The 20,274-nt window shown below is 44.1% G+C and overlaps 1 protein-coding gene across 1 annotated transcript in view; it reads left to right on the top strand.

Moving 5' to 3' along the window:
• The window catches only part of NCOA6 (nuclear receptor coactivator 6), an 87,785-nt gene that overhangs the window by 58,310 nt on the left and 9,201 nt on the right, over positions 1–20,274 (top strand). The window contains exons 10-13 of the mRNA XM_011972426.1: positions 210–3,194; positions 6,767–6,835; positions 10,928–10,964; positions 16,109–16,257. Coding sequence (XP_011827816.1) covers positions 210–3,194; positions 6,767–6,835; positions 10,928–10,964; positions 16,109–16,257 — 3,240 coding nt within the window. The remainder of the gene's footprint in view (positions 1–209; positions 3,195–6,766; positions 6,836–10,927; positions 10,965–16,108; positions 16,258–20,274) is intronic.

Here is a 20,274-nt window from a genome sequence, read left to right on the forward strand (position 1 = left end):
ATGCTTTGCTTTTTACTTCCTTAAGCACTGTGCCCCTTTTGCTTATGTCAAGTAATGAGGAGCTGCCCCCTGCCCCAGGAGTGGGCATGCCTGAGCTGTTTGTGCATAGTCTATGCCACCTAGATGAGTATTGCTTGGCTATACTCTAAAGGTAGCAACATTTTCTTGCTGAAAAATCTAACTTCCCTGATTTGGGGGGCTTGTTTTAGGTTATCCTTCTCAACCAGTTGAACAGAGGCCACTTCAGCAGATGCCTCCTCAACTCATGCAGCATGTGGCACCCCCACCACAGCCACCACAGCAGCAGCCACAGCCACAACTGCCTCAGCAGCAGCAGCCACCACCTCCCAGTCAGCCACAGTCTCAGCAGCAGCAGCAGCAGCAGCAGCAGCAACAAATGATGATGATGCTCATGATGCAGCAGGATCCCAAATCAGTTAGGCTTCCAGTCTCTCAAAGTGTCCATCCTCCAAGGGCCCCCCTGAACCCCGACTCTCAGAGAATGCCCATGCAACAGAGTGGCAGTGTGCCTGTCATGGTCAGTCTGCAAGGACCTGCCTCCGTGCCACCATCACCTGATAAACAAAGAATGCCAATGCCTGTGAATACTCCTTTGGGAAGCAATTCAAGGAAAATGGTCTATCAGGAGAGCCCGCAGAATCCTTCCAGCTCGCCACTGGCTGAGATGGCCTCACTCCCTGAAGCAAGTGGCAGTGAAGCACCATCTGTCCCAGGAGGCCCAAACAACATGCCTTCACATGTAGTACTTCCCCAGAATCAGTTAATGATGACAGGGCCAAAACCTGGACCATCGCCCCTTTCAGCAACTCAAGGTGCAACTCCCCAGCAACCCCCTGTAAATTCCCTGCCCAGCTCTCATGGCCACCACTTTCCAAATGTGGCCGCGCCAACCCAGACATCTAGGCCCAAAACACCAAACAGAGCCAGCCCCAGACCCTATTATCCTCAGACACCCAACAACCGCCCTCCCAGCACAGAACCTTCAGAAATCAGTCTGTCACCAGAAAGACTCAATGCTTCCATAGCAGGACTCTTCCCTCCACAGATTAATATTCCTTTACCTCCTAGGCCAAATTTAAACAGGGGCTTTGATCAACAAGGCCTAAATCCAACAACTTTGAAGGCCATTGGGCAAGCACCTTCAAATCTTACCATGAATCCTTCCAATTTTGCTACCCCACAAACTCACAAATTAGATTCTGTGGTAGTAAATTCTGGAAAGCAGTCTAATTCTGGAGCAACAAAACGGGCAAGTCCAAGCAACAGTCGCAGGTCTAGTCCTGGGGCCAGTAGGAAAACCACTCCAAGCCCCGGGAGGCAAAATTCAAAAGCCCCTAAACTTACTCTGGCCTCTCAGACAAATGCAGCCCTGTTGCAGAATGTGGAGTTGCCGAGAAATGTATTGGTCAGTCCCGCTCCTCTGGCCAATCCCCCTGTACCTGGGAGCTTTCCTAACAACAGTGGGCTGAATCCTCAGAATCCTACTGTGTCTGTGGCTGCAGTTGGGGGTGTTGTTGAGGATAACAAGGAGAGCTTGAATGTGCCTCAGGACAGTGATTGCCAGAATTCCCAGGGTAGAAAGGAACAGGTAAACATTGAACTAAAAGCAGTCCCTGCCCAAGAAGTTAAAATGGTTGTCCCTGAAGATCAATCCAAAAAGGATGGGCAGCCTTCGGATCCTAACAAACTTCCCAGTGTCGAAGAGAACAAAAATTTGGTGTCTCCTGCTATGAGGGAAGCACCAACATCGTTAAGTCAACTTCTTGACAACTCTGGAGCTCCCAATGTGACGATTAAACCCCCTGGGCTTACAGATCTGGAAGTAACACCTCCAGTAGTTTCTGGGGAGGACCTCAAAAAAGCATCTGTCATTCCCACACTGCAGGATCCGTCTTCTTCTAAAGAACCCTCTAATTCCCTAAACTTACCTCACAGTAATGAGCCGTGTTCAACCCTTGGGCATCCCGAATTGAGTGAGGTCAGTTCTAACGTTGCACCAAGCATCCCTCCAGTAATGTCAAGACCTGTTAGCTCTTCCTCCATTTCCACTCCTTTGCCCCCAAATCAAATAACTGTATTTGTCACTTCCAATCCCATCACAACTTCAGCTAATACATCAGCAGCTTTGCCAACTCACTTGCAGTCTGCATTGATGTCAACAGTTGTCACAATGCCCAATGTGGGTAGCAAGGTTATGGTTTCTGAGGGACAGTCAGCTGCTCAGTCTAATGCCCGGCCTCAGTTCATTACACCTGTCTTTATCAATTCATCCTCAATAATTCAGGTTATGAAAGGATCACAGCCAAGCACAATTCCTGCAGCCCCACTGACAACCAACTCTGGCCTGATGCCGCCCTCTGTTGCAGTTGTTGGCCCTTTACACATACCTCAGAACATAAAGTTTTCTTCTGCTCCTGTACCGCCTAATGCTCCCTCCAGTAGTCCTGCTCCAAACATCCAGACAGGTCGACCTTTGGTCCTTAGCTCACGAGCCACCCCTGTTCAGCTTCCTTCCCCTCCTTGTACGTCTTCTCCAGTTGTCCCTCCTCATCCCCCTGTCCAGCAAGTGAAAGAATTGAATCCAGATGAGGCTAGCCCTCAGGTGAACACCTCAGCAGATCAGAACACTCTTCCCTCTTCACAGTCAACCACAATGGTTTCTCCCCTTTTGACCAATAGTCCAGGGTCCTCTGTCAACCGGCGAAGCCCAGTCTCGTCTAGTAAGGGCAAAGGAAAAGTGGACAAAATTGGCCAAATTTTGTTGACCAAGGCGTGTAAGAAAGTTACAGGCTCTCTTGAGAAAGGGGAAGAACAATATGGTGCAGATGGAGAGACTGAAGGCCAAGGGCTAGACACCACAGCTCCGGGGCTCATGGGAACAGAGCAGTTACCCACAGAGCTGGACAGTAAAACCCCAACACCCCCAGCACCCACTCTGCTAAAAATGACCTCTAGCCCCGTGGGCCCGGGCACTGCCTCAGCAGGACCCAGCTTACCTGGCGGTGCTCTCCCCACCAGTGTACGCTCGATAGTAACCACTCTGGTACCCTCCGAGCTCATCTCCGCCGTACCGACCACAAAAAGCAATCATGGTGGCATAGCATCTGAGCCACTTGCGGGTGGCCTAGTGGAGGAGAAGGTGGGATCCCATCCAGAACTTCTACCCAGCATAGGTATGTACTTGGGGCTTCATCATCTCTTTGTGTCAGTTTTTTGATGACCTAATCCCACAAGAGAAAGCATGACTAGTTTTTTACTTGGAGGAGAGTGGGCTAAATGGAAGTAGTTTTATTTATTGAAAGTACGTTGGAAAATATGCTTTTAAATCCCATGTTAAGTTTACATTCATTAAAGAGAGCTAAGGGCCGGGTGCGGTGGCTCCCGCCTGTAATCCCAACACTTTGGGAGGCCAAGGCGGGCGGATCACTTGAGGTCAGGAGTTCGAGACCAGCCTGACCAACATGGTGAAACTCCATCTCTACTAAAAATACAAAAATTAGCCAGGCATGATGGCACACACCTGTAATCCCAGCTACTCAGGAGGCTGAGGCAGGAGAATCGCTTGAACCTGGGAGCAGAGGTTGCAGTGAGCCGAGATCACGCCACTGTACTCCAGCCTGGGCAACAGAGCGAGACTCTGTCTCAAAAAAAACAAAGAGAGCTAAGGCTCTCAAAACAAAGAGCTCCTGAAATAATGACATCTTTCATTTATATAAAAGTTTTTCAATTTACAAGGAAGCATTTTTACATATGTTGTCTTGCATCATCTTTATACCAACCATATCAGATATTTTTAATCCCATTGTATGGGTGAGAAGATTGAAGCTCAAAGAAGTTCAGTGTTTGTTCAGAGTCTATACTGTGAACCTCCCATTTAACACTGTACCTTACGTGTGAACAGCAGCTTCTGCAGATTCTCTTTACCAGGGTGAAGATTTGCTCATGACTTTCAGAACAATGGGTCCTCATTCTCATTGTACTCTATCTCAGGAACCATTCTTTTTTTGTCTGGGCTACTCTAGAGGAGAGCTGGAAGAAAACTGGGTTTCATGATAGTGGACACGGCAGAAACAAAGTGGTCAAGAGCCTGTAGGCTTGGGTTGGTATTATAACACCAGCATTTACCAGCTCTGTGGACTTGGGCAAGTTACTTGACCACTCCAGACTTTGGTTTCCTCCTTTGTAATATGGAACAATAATAGTTGTAAGAATTCAATAAGGTAGTACATATAACATTCTTAGCACAGAACCTAGCATATAATTATTCAATAAGTGGTAAAAATTGTTATTCCCAGTTTCTTTTTGATGTAATCTCTTTGTTGATTGGTGCATTCCATTTATGTGTATCTAGTTCAGGCTATTTCCTATGTACTGTTAAAATGGGCTAATGATGGAAGCATAGGTGTCCTTACAACCGCCCCTCCTTCCCTTCTTCCCTTCCCCTACATGTTCCTCCTCCTGTGAGGCTTAAGTGAAGAAGCTCTATTTCCTCAGAGTGGAGTCAGTCACACACTGCTAGAGCTGAGAAAGACCTTTGCAATATCCTAGGCCAGCTAATTAAGTGCCTATCTTATTTATGCAGCTAAAATGCTTCGAGTGCCTACCACTGAGTGGTAAGCACCCAGGTGGAGAGGCAGAAAGAACACAAGCTTCAGGGTAAGATCAGAGTTCAAATTCTAGCCCACTGGTTACCAGTTACAGTTGATACATTCCTTAACCTCTCCTAAGCCATGTACTTCACTTGTAAAATGGAGATTGTACATTCTACCTCCCAGAATTTAGGATTCTGAGAGAGGACTCAATGAGAAAATTTGTCAAGTGGCCAACACACTGCCTCACACCGAGCTCTGGAAAGGTTAATTCCCCTTCTCTCTGCCTCTTCACCTCAGTGTTAGAGATATGGGGGCAGGATAAAGGCCTTCAAGGAGTTTGCTGCTCTTATACGAGACAGTCTTCACAAGACTGGGTGCTTATTCTATCTTGTTCTAGTTCTGTTGGTGTAGATGAACCTTAATAATTAAAAGGGAACCTGCTGTAAATTAAGTATATCCTTCACTATTAAATATTTCCACTTCTCCTTTCAGAAGACTTTTCCCTCTGGTATCAAGAGAAAAATGATGAAGTAATTAGAAATTTTTTTTATCTGGATCATATATTATACTAGAGAAATATGTGGGCCTTGAGGAGATGAACCACACTTGGAAAAAGTTCTCAATTTTAGTTAAGAATACTCACTTTGCTTATAAGTGATTATTTCTATTCTTTTTCAAGGGACTTCTGTGCTTTTACTTTGAAAATGTGAGAAATTGGCCAGGCGCAGTGGCTCATGCCTATAATCTCAGCATGTTGAGAGGCTGAGGCAGGTGGATCACTTGAGCCCAGGAGTTTGAGACCATCCCGGGCAACAAGGCAAAACCCTATCTCTACAAAAATATATATATATAAATTAGCCGGGCATGGTGGCATGCACCTGTGGTCCCAGCTACTCAGAAGGCTGAGGCGGGAGGATTGCTTGAACCCACGAGGCGGAGGTTGTGGTGAGCCGAGATCCTGCCATTGTGCTACAGCCTGGGCGACAGAGCAAGTCTGTCTCAGAAGAAAAAAAAAAGGAAATTTGAGAAATGAACACTAAAGTTAAAAGTAGAAGTTAAGATATAGTTTTAAGGTTTATCAGATGAGCATCCAAAATAAATTCTTATACATAAATGCCTAATTTACTGCTTTAATAAGCAGGGAGGGAAATATACAAAATTCAGTTTCCACAAGAGAGTAAAACGTATTGTCGCAGAGTTTATCTAGGATTTTAGACTGATGTGACTGTGGCATATCCACGCCATAATCTTTACTGTATCTTCCAGGATGGTTCCCTTCTAGAGTGCATTATGTATTTTATTCCATTCCTTAAGGGCCTAAGTTCTCTGTGTCCTTTGAAGCCTGATTCTGATGTTTCTCCCTTTAATGTGCCTTCAGATTTCTCAACCTAGAATTGCTAACCCTTGCTTTGGACTTTTGTAGTATTTTATACTTTGTGACTCCTTCATATGACATCAGAGTGCACTCAAGTGCACCACATGTATGTATCTTATCTTTAATACTAGACTGAGTTCCTGATGTGCAAAAGGATGTAGTTTGGTCTCTCAGGGTACCTGGCACAGTGTCTTGCCCCTAGTAAGTTCTTCGCAACTATTTGTTAGATAAGTAAATAACATATGAAATTTATTTATTTATTATGTATGAATTGAATGCCTGCTTTATGCCCATCACTTTTGCTGAGTGCTGTAGAAAAGTACAAAACCATGTGACCATTTCCACTCTCATGGAGTATAGTCTTTAGGGAGTAAGACTAGATTTTTTAAATGCTGAGGGGAATGTATAATTGTACCTCTATGGTTTGGGTTGCCTACTAAGGTATGCTTTGGGACTTTTTCGAGTGGTGTTCAGAACCTGACCCCAAGAAACAGAAAATATGAGTGCTGTGTTCTTATAGCCATCTCCTTCCCTTATTATTATACATACCAAAAGGAAAAGCTTATACCCCTAAATGGTAGTCATTGGTACTGAGTGTTATGGTAATTAATTTTTTTAGTAAGTCTTAAAATGTACTTGTAATTTCGAGGCCAATTTTGAGTACTGCCCTCTAAGAGTATATTGTTTCAGCAGTTACTTAGCCCTTGATTAGGTTAATGCTTTCTTTTTGTTTAGAAAAGAAAGTAAAAGGTCTGTAATTTTTTTTTCCTTGCCTTAGCCCCGTCGCAGAATTTAGTCTCAAAGGAAACTTCAACCACAGCACTGCAGGCCTCTGTTGCCAGACCAGGTAAGGTGTACTTTGGAAAAACATTTTGGAGTGGGATGGGTTACATGTGAAGGAACTACTGCTGTCCTCAACGTCATGTGTTCTTAGGCCAGGAAGTAGCTGGAACTATTTTATCTGTTTGTTTCAGAGCAGACTTTGGTTGAGCAGCAGAGCTTGTGCAGTTCTACTTGAGATTATTTTCCCCCTGACCAGCTTGCTCTCTTATGCATTCATAGTGTCAGCTAAGGAACTCAAGAAGGGCATCTCTGTGCCCATTGTCTGCCACCCAGCCATGGGTTTCTGTTGCAGAGTTTTCCCTGTTCTATGACCCTGGCACCCATGGTTGGCAGCTGAATAACTGGCATATGGTGACTTACGGGGCTGGCAAGCATTAATGCACTTTGTAATTTTATTATCATGACAGTAGTGGAGTCTTGTTCTAGAGTTTCTGCCACAATGTGGTAGCCATTCCTCCAGGGAGGCAGAGTCATTTCAGTCATCTCTGGGTGGCATTAAGTTTCTCCCTGTGACCGATATATTGTAAACAGTACAAGGGATGATAGTTCTGGAAGTAGGAGCCCATGGTAATCTGACAAATAACTGCTGTGGGATCAGGGTCAGCTCAGAATACATGAGGATGATGGCAGTAACAGCCCTTGGTTTGCCTTTACACACTGGAGGCAGATAAATATCAGATATGGTACAGTTTAGTCTCGCCTGATTCTTTGTCACTGTAGATCACTGAGGAGTTAAAAAAAAAAAAAAAAAAAAAGTCTGACTGGTTCCCACAGAGGTAAGAATCTCATTGAAACTACAATTCACATACTTGACAAAGTAAGAAAAAAAAAATAGTAGCCATGCTTAATTTTGTGAATCTGAGCCAATAAAAGTAAGGTATAGTTTGTGATTATTTTAAAACCTACTTCAGAATGCTACATCCTATGTGATGGATAGGACTTTCTACTGCGCACTCTGAATAAAATCAGGCCTCTGAAAGTAGTGTGCGAGCAAAAAACATTTCAGTCACCCAGAGTCTTTTTTTTTTTTTTTTTTTTTTTTTTTGAGACAGAGTCTTGCTTTGTCATCCAGGCTGGAGTGCAGTGGTGCGATCTCTGCTCACTGCAAGCTCTGCCTCCTGGGTTCACACCATTCTCCTGCCTCAGCCTCCCAAGTAGCTGGGACTACAGGTGCCTGCCACCACGCCTGGCTAATTTTTTGTATATTTAGTAGAGACGGGGTTTCATCATGTTAGCCAGGATGGTCTTGATCTCATGACCTCGTGATCCACCTGCCTTAGCCTCCCCAAGTGCTGGGATTACAGGTGTGAGCTACGGCACCCGGCCCAGCCACCCAGATGCTTTCTTTGTTGCCATTGCCCACATGATACCTGACATCATGTTGATATTTGAGAAGGGTAGGAATGGAGCACATTTTTTAAAGGAGGAGTCATACAGCAAAACTCATTTTTGGTAAGAAAAGGAGTAACTATAAAGAGAAAAGGAATTCCATTTCCTGCCCCAACCCTACTCTAGAAAATAGGATTTACCATATCATTTTTCCCCCTTCTCACAGTAATTGGCTGAAGAATCCTGTTCCATTTTGAAGTTTGGTATAAATGAATCTCCTTATCCTTAACATCCCTCAGAGCCACTGATTACCTTCATCAAACTTTCTTGATCTCTACTTATGAATCAGCAGTGATAGTGTTAAGATTCTCAAAAGCATCAAACTTTCTTGTTTTAAAAGAGGAAACTAGGCCAGGCGCGGTGGCTCACGCTTGTAATCCCAACACTTTGGGAGGCCGAGGCGGTCAGATCACCTGAGGTTGGGAGTTCGAGATCACCCTGACCAACATGGAGAAACCCCGTCTCTACTAAAAATAGAAAATTAGCTGGGTATGGTAGTATGTGCCTACAGGTACACATGCCTGTAATCCCAGCTACTCTGGAGGCTGAGGCAGGAGAATCGCTTGAACCTGGGATGCAGAGGTTGTGGTGAGCCAGAGATTGAACCATTGAACTCTAGCCTGGGCAACAAGAGCAAAACTCTGTCTCCAAAAAAGAGCAAACTAGGCTGGGTGTGATGACTCATGCCTGTAACCCCAGTGCTTTAGGAGGCTGAGACGGGGGGAATGATTTAGCCCCAGGGGTTCAAGATCACCCTGGGCAACATAGCAAAACGCCATCTCTACAAAAAATTTTTAAAAATTAGTTGGGCTTGGCATGCATGCTACTTGGGAGGCCGAGGTAGGAGGATCATCTGACCCCAAGGAGTCCAGTTGAGGCTGCAGTGAGCTGTGATCCCACTGCACTCTAGCCTGGGAGACAGAGTGAGACCGTCCCCCCAAAAATAAAAATAGGCCAGGTGCGGTGGCTCATGCCTGTAATCTCAGCACTTTGGGAGGCCGAGGCGGGCGGATCACTTGAGGCCAGGAGTTCAAGACAAGACTGGCCAACATGTCTAAACCCTGTTTCTACTAAAAATACAAAAATTAGCTGGGCATGGTAGTGTGTGCCTGTAGTCCCAGCTACTTGGGAGGCTGAGGCAGGAGAATTGCCTGAACCCTGGAGGTGGGGGTTGCAGTGAGCACCACTGTACCCCAGCCTGGGGGACAGAGTAAGACCCTGTCTCAAAAAAATAAAATAACAGTATGAGCACCTCTTTTGACTTGAGTCGTTTTCACTTTTGAGCACACATTACCTGAGTTTATATCTTCCAGCCAGGCCAGCAAAGTAGCAGAGACTCAGTGAATTGGTGTCTATTTCTTGTGGATGGGTTTTCAGGCTTTGTGGGTACAAATACAGGAGGCTAAACAGCAATGAGAAGCAAAGATTCCCTTCTTTTTTTTTTTTTTTTTTTTTTTGAGACGAAGTCTTGCTCTGTCACCAGACTGGAGTGTAGTGGCACGATCTTGGCTCACTACAATCCCTGCCTCCTGGGTTCAAGCAATTCCTTTGCCTCAGCCTCCCATTAAAGATTCCCTTCTACTAGCACCTTGCATTAAAGGCAGAGTAGTCCAACCTCCTTACATGGAAGGCTGCATCAACCTGATCTTCATAGCAATAATAATAGCTAATAACATTCAGTTATGACTAAGTGTCAGTTGCCATACTAAAATTTCTACGTGCATTATTTCATCTTCTTAACTTTGAAGTGAGTAATATGGTTATTCCCATTTTTTAGATAAGGCATTGAGCACAGAGATGTCAGGTAATTTACCCAAGGTTACATGGCTAATAAGCATTGAAGCCAAAATTTTGAACCAGGCACTCTAACTTCACTGCCTTTAAGGTTACCATGTAATTAGTAGAGTAGGTTAGACATATACACTGAGTAGTGAGGTGCTGAATTTCCTCAATGGGGGAACAGGTGTAGGGCTATGGGAGGCCAGAGGCAAGATAGATCACCGCTCTCTGGTACATCAGGGAAGGCTTTTGGAAAAGATGGAACTACCTAAAGGCACATAATAGAGAAAGCAAATGTTTTTCTGCTGGTGCTGAGGAAGAAGTGCCTGGCAAACCCAGAGTGTGCTCATTGATGCAAAACGCTGTGAGACGAATTACTGAGATTTTCCTTGCTTGGAGGGCATTGCTGGGAGGTTGAGAAAGAAAGGAATAGAATGGGGTCTAAAGGCAATATCTGAAAGCAAAGCACTATGCCCTCTAACACTCAGTGAGGAAGTCCTTTTGAGAAGAATGCATCCTTAATAGATATTCAAGACATATTTGAAGATTGCTTTTTTTAAAAAATGCCAAGAAGGTGGAGATGTTTTAAAATGAAAACAGTCTCTTCCACATGAGAGGAAGAGACTTATTTTGCTAACCTGGTTGTAACTGGATGAGATACAAACAAGGAAGGGTAAACTTAGTTCTATTAATCCAAACAGGTTATTTCACAGTGTGGCGTAGAAATAAAAATAGACCAAGTGTCTTATGTCTCAAACAAACCAAGTTGTATCTGTGCCAGCTTTGTCTCCATACCATGTAGGGTGAGAATCCTTCTGGGCACAGGGACACTTTAGCCTAAATAGGGCATTCAGAATTCTTGTAGACTCTTAGCTTCTCTCCGTGGCAGCTCCCACATTTCATTTCTATCCTTTACATTTTTTTACAGAGCTGGAGGTAAATGCTGGCATAGTCTCTGGACAAAGGTAAGATGATCATTTCTGCAGACGTAGCATGAACACAGCATAAGCCTCTTTGAAAGGTATCAGCTTTCTCAGTCTTTAAACCTCTCTTCACCTTGTCCTTTTCCTTCACTCTCACGCCAGTCTGTTTTTACTGCTAACGTAGAGAGATGTCTTGAGTCCTAATCCCTCAGAGGTAACATTTCTCTTAATAAAACTTGGAGGCTAAGTTTCTACCTTTTATGGTTGTTTTCAAAGCTGAATGAGGTAACACGTTCAGCACTCAGCATAATGAGGAAATAGTAAATGTTCAATATATGGGAGCTGTTGTTACCATTGATATTAATAATAGTCCTTGCAACTGTCTTCTAAAGAACAGTTGTTTGACCCTCAAGGCGAAAGAAGGAGAAAGCCAGGCAGGATCTGACCTAAAACCTGTGCTTTTTTCTGTTACACTGTGCTGCTCCACATAACCCTTCAAAATGAAATACATCTATGGCTTCAATGTCATTAGCTCTATGGAGAGGAATATTACCATTTTCCAAAAGTCATGGCTTTTTGTGGAGGCAGTCTTGCCCTGTCACCCAGGCTGGTGTGCAGTGGCACGATCTTAGTGCACCACCACGCCCAGCTAATTTTTGTATTTTTAGTAGAGATGGGGTTTCACCATGTTGGCCAGGCTGATCTTGAACTCCTGACCTCAAGTGATCCACCCGTCTCAGCCTCTGGGATTACAGGCGTGAGCCACCATGCCCAGCCTTGCCTCTTTTAATGTAGGAATGCAGTGGATAATATTTTAAAGAACTTCTCATAATTGTACAGCAACTTCATAAAACACTTTCACAATATTTTTTTCATTTAATCTTAATATCATCCCTGTGAGGAGGTTAATAGCCACCATTTATTTGAATGTTGTTCCGTGCCATGCATCCTTAATAGTTTGAGCTACAAGCGCCCTAGATGTATTATCTCATCTAGTTTTCACAGTATCTATTAGGAAAGTAAATTCTGTTTTATAGATGAGGAATCTAAAGCTCAGAAACGTTAACTAAATTCCCCAAGGTCACAGAGTTAGTAAATGGTGAAGGTTAGATTCAAACCCAAGCCTTCTGACTTCAGAGCCCTGACATTTAACCTATGTATTGCAGCAGACAAGATGGGGTTTATAGATCAAGAGTCTAGAACAAGGCTGGGCGCAGTGGCTCACGCCTGTAATCCCAGCACTTTGGGAGGCTGAGGCGGGTGGATCATTTGAGGTCAGGAGTTTGATACCAACCTGGCCAACGTGGTAAGACCCCGTCTCTACTAAAACTACAAAAATTAGCCAGGCATGGTGGTGCATGCCTATAATCCCAGCTGCTTGGGAGGCTGAGGCAGGAGAGTAACTTGAACCTGGGAGGCGGAGGTTGCAGTGAGCCGAGATCATGCCACTGTACTGCAGCCTGGGCGACAGAGTGAGATTCTGTCTAAAAAAAGAGAGAAAAGAAAAGAGTCTAGAATGGCTGGGCTTGGTGGCTCACACCTGTACTCCCAACACTCTGGGAGGCCAAGGTAGGCAGATGGCTTGAACCCAGGAGTTTGAGGCCAGCCTGGGCAACATAGTGAAACCCTATCTATACAAAAAATTAGCTGGGCATAGTGGTACGCGCTTGTAGTCCCAGCTACTTGGGAGGCTGAGGTGGGAGGATCACCTGAGCCCAGGGAAGTCGAGGTTGCAGTGAGCCGTAGTCCTGCCCACTGTACTCCAACATGAGCAACAGAGTAAGACTCTATCTTAAAAAAAAAAAAAAAAAAAAAAAGAGTCTAGAACATAGAGCATTAAATAGCATAGTCAATAAATGCATAGCTAAGACTTGACCCTTGTTCATCTCATTCCAAATTCATTGCTACTCCTACTATACCACTCTGCCTGTCTGGTTTTATTTGGATTGGGCTAATGTTTGAATTCATCTGCATTTCTCAAACATGCACCAGCGATTTGTCTAGAGAAAGAAGCTAATTAGACCAAAAATGCCTTTGGGGTATTTGTTTCCAGCGATACCTGAGCATTGACCATAAAAAACAGGATAGTCTTGCTGTGGCTTTTGTTTTGCCAGGAGAAAGAGGCACTTTCATTAGGAACCATCTAGCCAGGTACAGTGGCTCATGCTTGTAACCCCAGCATTTTGGGAGGCCAAGGAGGGAGGATTGGTTGAGCTCAGGAGTTGCCCAGCCTGGGCAACATAGGGAGACCCTGTCTCTACGAAAAATTAATAAAAAATTAATAAAAAATTAGCTGGTCATGGTGGCACTTGCCTGTAGTCCCAGCTACTCAGGAGGCTAAGGTGGGAGGATCACTTGAGCCTGGGAGGTCAAGGCTGCAATGAGCCATGATTGCACTACCCACACTCCAGCCTGGGGAACAGAGTGACATCCTGCCTCAAAAAAACAAAAAAATTCGGCGGGGCATGGTGGCTTATGCCTATAATCCCAGCACTTTGGGAGGCCGAGGCGGGCGGATCATTTGAGGTCAGGAGTTCGAGACCAACCTGGCCAACGTGGTGAAACCCCGTCTTTACTGAAAATACAAAAATTAGCTGGGCGTGGTGGCGCATGCCTGTAATCCCAGCTACTCAGGAGGCTGAGACAGGAGAATCGCTTGAACCTGGAAGGTAGAGGTTGACATGAGCCGAGATCACACCATTGCACTCCAGCCTAGGCAACAAGAGCAAAACTCCATCTCAAAAAAAAAAAAATTTTTTTTTAAAGAATTTTCTTTCCTCAGAAGCTTTGACCATTTTCTGGGCTCCTAGCCAGAAAGTCGTCTTCACTACCTCTCAAAGGAAGTGTAAATCCCTCTGACTTGTAATTCCACCCCAGCTTCAGCCTCACTTCTCCTTGACTTACCTTGGCTTATGGTTGGGTGTGGGGCAGCTGTTATACATAAAACTATGGGAGTGAACAGTGTGGCCCAGTTCCCAACCACGGTGCTACTAGCAAAGGGTCCTCTGGCAGGAGTGAACAGTGGAAGGGTAGGGATAGTTGACAATCAGGTTATGGTCTGTGTCCTTAAGAAGCTTACAGTCTAGTTGAAGGCACAAAACATTAAAATAGAACATGATGTACATTCTGATGGGTGCTCTAGAATGCCAGATAAAGACTGTGAACCCAAGACACAAAAGAGACGGCTGCACTTGGGAAATGAGGTCATGGAAGACTTCCCAGAAGAGGCAGCCTTTTGACCAGTTTTGTTTTGCTTTGTTGCATTATTTGTATTTGGTACATGTCTTGCAAGCAAATTTAATTGTCTAAAGAAATTTTTTTCTAATAATTTTAACATGCATTTTTGAACCATGAAAGTGTAAAAAGTTTATTAAAGAAAACCAGAAATTCAGATCAGAGAATTACAGAGAAGAAAATAACTCATCAGTAAACCAGTATTCCTACAACTCAACTAGTAGTTCATCTACTTCTAGTCTTTTTCACACAGTATGCACCCAAATATATTGTGTCAGATTTATGTGTATAGGGCTGGGTGTTGTGGCTCACGCCTGTAATGAGTTGGCACTGGGCTGTGATCGTGCCACTGCACTCCAGCCTGGGTGACAGAGCAAGACTCCATCTTAAAAACAAACAACAACAACAAAAGATTTATGTGTATATAGCTCATATTTATTCATATGTAGTTACATATATACTCAACATATATAACAATGAAAATGGAATTATACTGTTCATTATGTTGGTAAGTTTTTCCCACTTGGTAATGTGTCGCGAATCGTTTTTGTCATTAAATAATCTACAACATGATTTTTCATGACTCCATATGGATGTGCCATGATTTAGCCAACTAATCTACTATCGTTAGGCATTTAGGTCTTCTGTTTTCACTAGTACAAATAAAATGTTTTAACTTCCTTATGTGTGGAGCTCTGTAAAAAGATTTGTTTCCTTAGGCACCTAGAAATGGGATTGCTGAGTCAAGGGTTACACCAGAGTTTCTCAGCCTCAACATTATTGAGCTTTGGGGCCAGATAACTGTTGTGTGGGGCTTATGTTTAGTGGCATCCCTGGCCTGTACCCAAAAGATTCCAGTAGCACCCTTCTCCTCAAGTTGTGACAATCAAAAATGTCTCCAAACGTTGCTAAATGTCCCCTAAGAAGCAAAATTGCCTCCTTTTGAGAACCGCTAGGTTACACAATTTACACTCCAATTAGGAGTGTATGTAAATGTTTTTGTTCCTGTATCCTCACTAACAGTGAATATTACCAATTTTAAATCTTCATATACTAAGAAAAGGGGTTTGGGGTGGGGACAATCAATATACCTAGCAGTATATTGTGAATTATCCCCATACTGTGGCTTCTAATATGCTGTTATCTGACTCTACCTGGATCATTAGTAAATGCCAATATATGTTAATAATTTCCTAGGTTTATATACTATTTTGAGTTATTAGCAATTTTCAGACATATTAAAGACCTTTTTCATGATTCTAAAAATTTACAAAATCCAAAATGTTGTAATTTTTGAAGGGGACTATTCCTACCTTAGGAAAATGGATGAGGGGCCTGGTGCAATAGCTCACACCTGTAATCCCACACTTTGGGAGGCCGAGGTGGGTGGATCACTTGAGGTCAGGGTTTAAGACCATCCTGGCCAGTGTGGTAAAACCCCATCTCTACTAAAAAGACAAAAATTAGCAGAGCATGGTGGCACATGGCTGTAGTTCCAGCTACTCGGGAGGTTGAGGCAGGTGAATTGCCTGAACCCAGGAGGTAGGAGTCGCAGTGAGCTGAGATAACACCCCTGCTCTCCAGCCTGGGTGACAAGGGTAACACTGTGTCTGAAAAAAAAGAAGAAAGAAAAGAAAAAAGGATAAGAAAATGGGTGAGGAATTAGAGGAGTTTTGTTTCAATTTTTTTTATGTCTTTTACCAGTTTTTCTACAATTTCACCAACATTATGCTTTACTATTTTGTTTTTACTAATGTAATAAGCTAGACTCGCTTTTAAACCCCCAGTAATATAGAAGGCAATAGTGCTTATTGCCCCAGGTTGAACTGCTTTCTCTCCAGAATAACTATATAGTTCTTAGTCTCCTACTTTACGAATGAAACTATCTGAAGAGCCCGTTTTTTGTGTGGCCTGATTCCCTCACCTGCTTGGAAATTTTTTGCTTCTGTCAGCAGTGAGCCCAAAGAGATAGTTGAAAAGTCCAAAATCCCAAGCCGAAGAAACTCCCGAACTGAAGAGCCAACTGTGGCTTCTGAAAGTGTGGAAAATGGACATCGTAAACGATCTTCTCGACCTGCGTCAGCCTCCAGCTCTACTAAAGGTTAGCAGTGGGATGTGGGTGCTATTTGTGGGTCAAATAGAGGAATAGAGTCCTTATCACAGCAGCAGAAGACTTTGTTCTTCATCTTTGCTTCTGTTCCTGAAGTGTGTCAAGTGTCTTTGTCTTCTACTACTTGTTTGGTCCTTTATTTGTTCATTTAACTATGTGTTCTCTGTGTGTGTACACAAGAGCAACAAGCACTGCTGGAAAAAAGAACATAACAGGGCAGATTTATTCCACTGGTTTTTGTTGTTGTTGTTTTTTGTTTGTTTGTTTGAGACAGGGTCTCACTTTATTGCCTGAGCTGGAGTGCAGTGGCACAATCACAGCTCACTGCAGCCTTGAATTCCTAGGCTCAAGTAATCCTCCTGCCGCAGCCTTCCAAAGCTGGAATTGCAGGCATGAGCCACCACACCTGGCCTTGAGTCCACGTTTTTTTTGTTTTTGAGATGGAGTCTCATTCTGTTGCCCAGGCTGGAGTGCAGTGTCAATGATCTCGGCTCACTGTAACCTCCACCTCCCAGGTTCGGGTGATTCTCCTGCCTCAGGAGATGACAGGTGCATGCACCACGCGTGGCTAATGTTTCTATTTTTAGTAGAGACAGGGATTCATCATGTTGGCCAGGCTGGTCCCAAACTCCTAACCTCAAGTGATCTGCCCGCTGCAGCTTCTCAAGTGCTGGAATTACAGGCTGAGCCACCACGCCCAGCTCATTCCACTTTAAATTTGTGATCACCCACTTCAGATAGGTCCTGAATATGGCCCAGCTATCTTTCCATGTTTCTGTGGTCAGCTCTCTTTCCCACTCTCTACTCTTTTAAATCTCTGGTCCACACTTTCTCCCCCTTTCTCGGTAGAGACCCTGACCTCTTCACAGAGAAAGTAGAATTCCCTTCCCAGCCATTAGATGGTGACCTTCCTCAAACTTTGATCCTGAGTCACCTTTTCTCTTCAAATTTGTATTTTCTCCTTAATAGATCTCAGTCATGCCCCTCTTCTTTAGTTACAGCCTTTCACAGATGACTTGTAAATTTGTATTTCTGTTTCTAGTACAGACCCCTAGAGATCTTAGACAACTGCATGCACATCCTTATTGGAACCTCAGACTCAACATGTCTAAAACCAAACTTGTGATTTTCACCTGCAACAGTGAGGTCCTCTGCCATTGTTCCTCATCTCAATAAATGGCACCACCATCTATCCATTAGACAAGTTCTCCTTGATACCTCTTTCCCTCACCCTTATATCAAATTCATCACAAAATATTGCCCATTTTATCTCAGGTGGCCCTTTTCCATCTTCACTACTACTTACTAGCTTAAAACCCTTCAGTGATTTACCATTGTAATTAGGATTAAAGTCCAGAAGCTTCAACCTTGCCCACAAGCTTCTGTGTGGTTTCGGCCCTGTCATCTCCCAGCCTCATCCCACTTTCCTTGGCAAGTTGGACATGCCATCCTCATTCCTCTCATCACAAGCCTGTGCATATGTTGCATGCAGCTACTGCAGGGAGTGCTCTTCTGTCTGCCCACCTCTCTTCTCCTTAACGTCCCACCCTTCCTACTTATCTTAGCTCAGTTGTCACTGCTGTGGGGAATCACAGCACCAGGTTCTTCTTCATAATACCACAGCTATAACTTTATGCCAGTTTGTGATATAGGTAATTAGTATGTATACTTGGTTAGGGCAGGAGATTATGTCTGATTTTGCTAACTACTGTATTGCTGGTGCCTAGTATGGTGCCAAATACAGAGATGTACCAATCAGTAATTATCAGATGAATAACCGTCTATCAAATATGTATTAAATATTTACTACATGTCAGGCCCTGAGGTTATTTAGTGAAAAGACAGAGTCTCAGCCAGGTGCGATGGCTCATGCCTGTAATCCCAGCACTTTGGGAGGCCGAGTTGGGTAAATCACCTGAGGTCAGGAGTTCGAGACCAGCCTGACCAACATGGTGAAACCCTGTCTCTACTCAAAATACAAAAATTAGCTGGGCGTGGTGGTGCGTGCCTGTAATCCCAGCTACTGGGGACGCTGAGGCAGGAGAACTGCTTGAACCTGGGCGGCGGAGGTTGCAGTGAGCCGAGATTGCATCATTGCACTCTAGCCTGGGTGACAGAGTGAGACTCCATCTCAAAAAAAAAAAAAAAAAAAGAGAGTCTCTGTTTTCACCACATTGAAAGACGAATTCTAATACTCTGTGTTAAATGTTAAATGCTATGATAGCAAAATTACATGGCACTGTAAGAGCATATAGCTGGGATACCTTGCTCTTCTGCCAGGTCAGAGAAGGCTTTCTGGAAAAAAATGACATGACATTTAAGCTGAGGCAGTGACCAGATTATTCTCTTAGGAAATGTGCTGAGCTTAAATAGTTCAGTTTGGGTAAGGTAAGAGCTGAGATCCTGGCTGAGTACCTTATACCAGCAGGACTGCTGAGAAACGGTCAAGTATCATTGGGATGCCAGCCTAAAGACCAGGTAGATTCTGGTGCACCCACACTAGACACTAGACACGGATCTGAGGACTCAGCTGCTGTTGGCAGGTTACGTCTCTAGGCAAGAATGTCACGATGCCTCACAAGAGCCTCTGGGAATAGGGCAGAGGTCATATACAAGTAAAATTGAGGTGTACAAAGTACCATCACCATACTCAGCCTGCTGGAGAGTTAAGCGGCAAAGGTGAGAGGGGCCTTCTTTCTTTTCCAGGAATACTGTCAGGGTCCTGTTAGGTATCCTAACTTTAGGTGGAGATATGAAGCCAATAACTTCCTTCCTCCTCCCTGGGAATCATCTCTAGGCAGAAACTAGTTTGGAAGGAAGCACACTTTTCAGTATATTGAAGTACTAAACTTAAAGCATAAAAGGGAACATGCCTAGAGTTCTGTGGGAAAATCTGCTTCCCCTCAGTTCTGCATGTTCTTGTAGCCTTTCACTTTCCCAAAAGAGCAAGATCTTCTAGGCTATAGAATATGGTATGTAATTACCTTTAAAGCAGGGAAAAGCTATTGGCCTTTAGAGATGTCACACACCAGATTTTTGGAACCTTGACCTCAGCCCAGAGCCTCAAGTTACTAAAGGTGTTATTTACAGGGCACCAGAAGGAATCTAAGAAGCAGCTGGGACAGTTAAGAAGAGATGCTCAAACTAGAACTGCTCTGTAGAGAACTACCAGCCAAGAAGAGATGGAAAGCTAGAACCTGTTTTTAGGGGGTGTTGGGGGTGGGGAATAAGCCTGTACACTTAAACTGAACCTTGTCCCACCGTGGCAGTGGTGATGTTGGAATGCCTGGCACATCCTTGCTTTGAGGCTTAGCAGTTGGCTTAGAAGAGGCCATAATGACTCTCAGGCTTTGTGTTCTTGCATGGAGGGGTGCTAAGTGTCTCCCTAAAGAATGGCATAGCTCTGGCCAGCCCCTGGAATCACAGTCATGTATAGATACCCACATCAGTCACAAGACCTCAGGCCATCATTCTCTAACTGTCCCTGGTTAAGTTACTGTGTATGAGTAGAAAAACAGACTCAGTTTCTCCTGCTATACTCTCACAACACACTTCTGACACCAGATGTAAGGTGTTTTTTTTCCCCACACATCAAGCAAGCAATCAGTCCTGCCTCAGACACCAGCTGGGTGTCCTCCAATTCAATTCTGATACTATCTGCCTGGAGATAGTATCAGATCCACAGGTTTGAGGGCTCAGTCCCACAAGACTGCTGCCCACTTCCAATGCCAGGTGCAAGCCCAGGGTTGTTTTACCTGTGCTTCTGACTAGCTGGCTAAAAATTGGAGTTTCCATGAAACCCTCCTAACTGGGTTCAGTTAATTTGCTAGAATGGCTGATAGCACTCAGGGAAGCATGTTTAACAGTTTATTATAAAGCTTTTTCTTTTTTTCTAGTTTTGTTTTGTTTTGTTTTGTGACAGAGTCTCACTCTGTTGCCCAGGCTGAAGTACAGTGGCACGATCTCAGCTCACTGCAACCTCTACCTCCCAGGTTCAAGCGATTCTTA

This window comes from Mandrillus leucophaeus, unplaced genomic scaffold (assembly GCF_000951045.1).
Source record: "Mandrillus leucophaeus isolate KB7577 unplaced genomic scaffold, Mleu.le_1.0 Scaffold129, whole genome shotgun sequence".
Classification (NCBI taxonomy): domain Eukaryota; kingdom Metazoa; phylum Chordata; class Mammalia; order Primates; family Cercopithecidae; genus Mandrillus; species Mandrillus leucophaeus.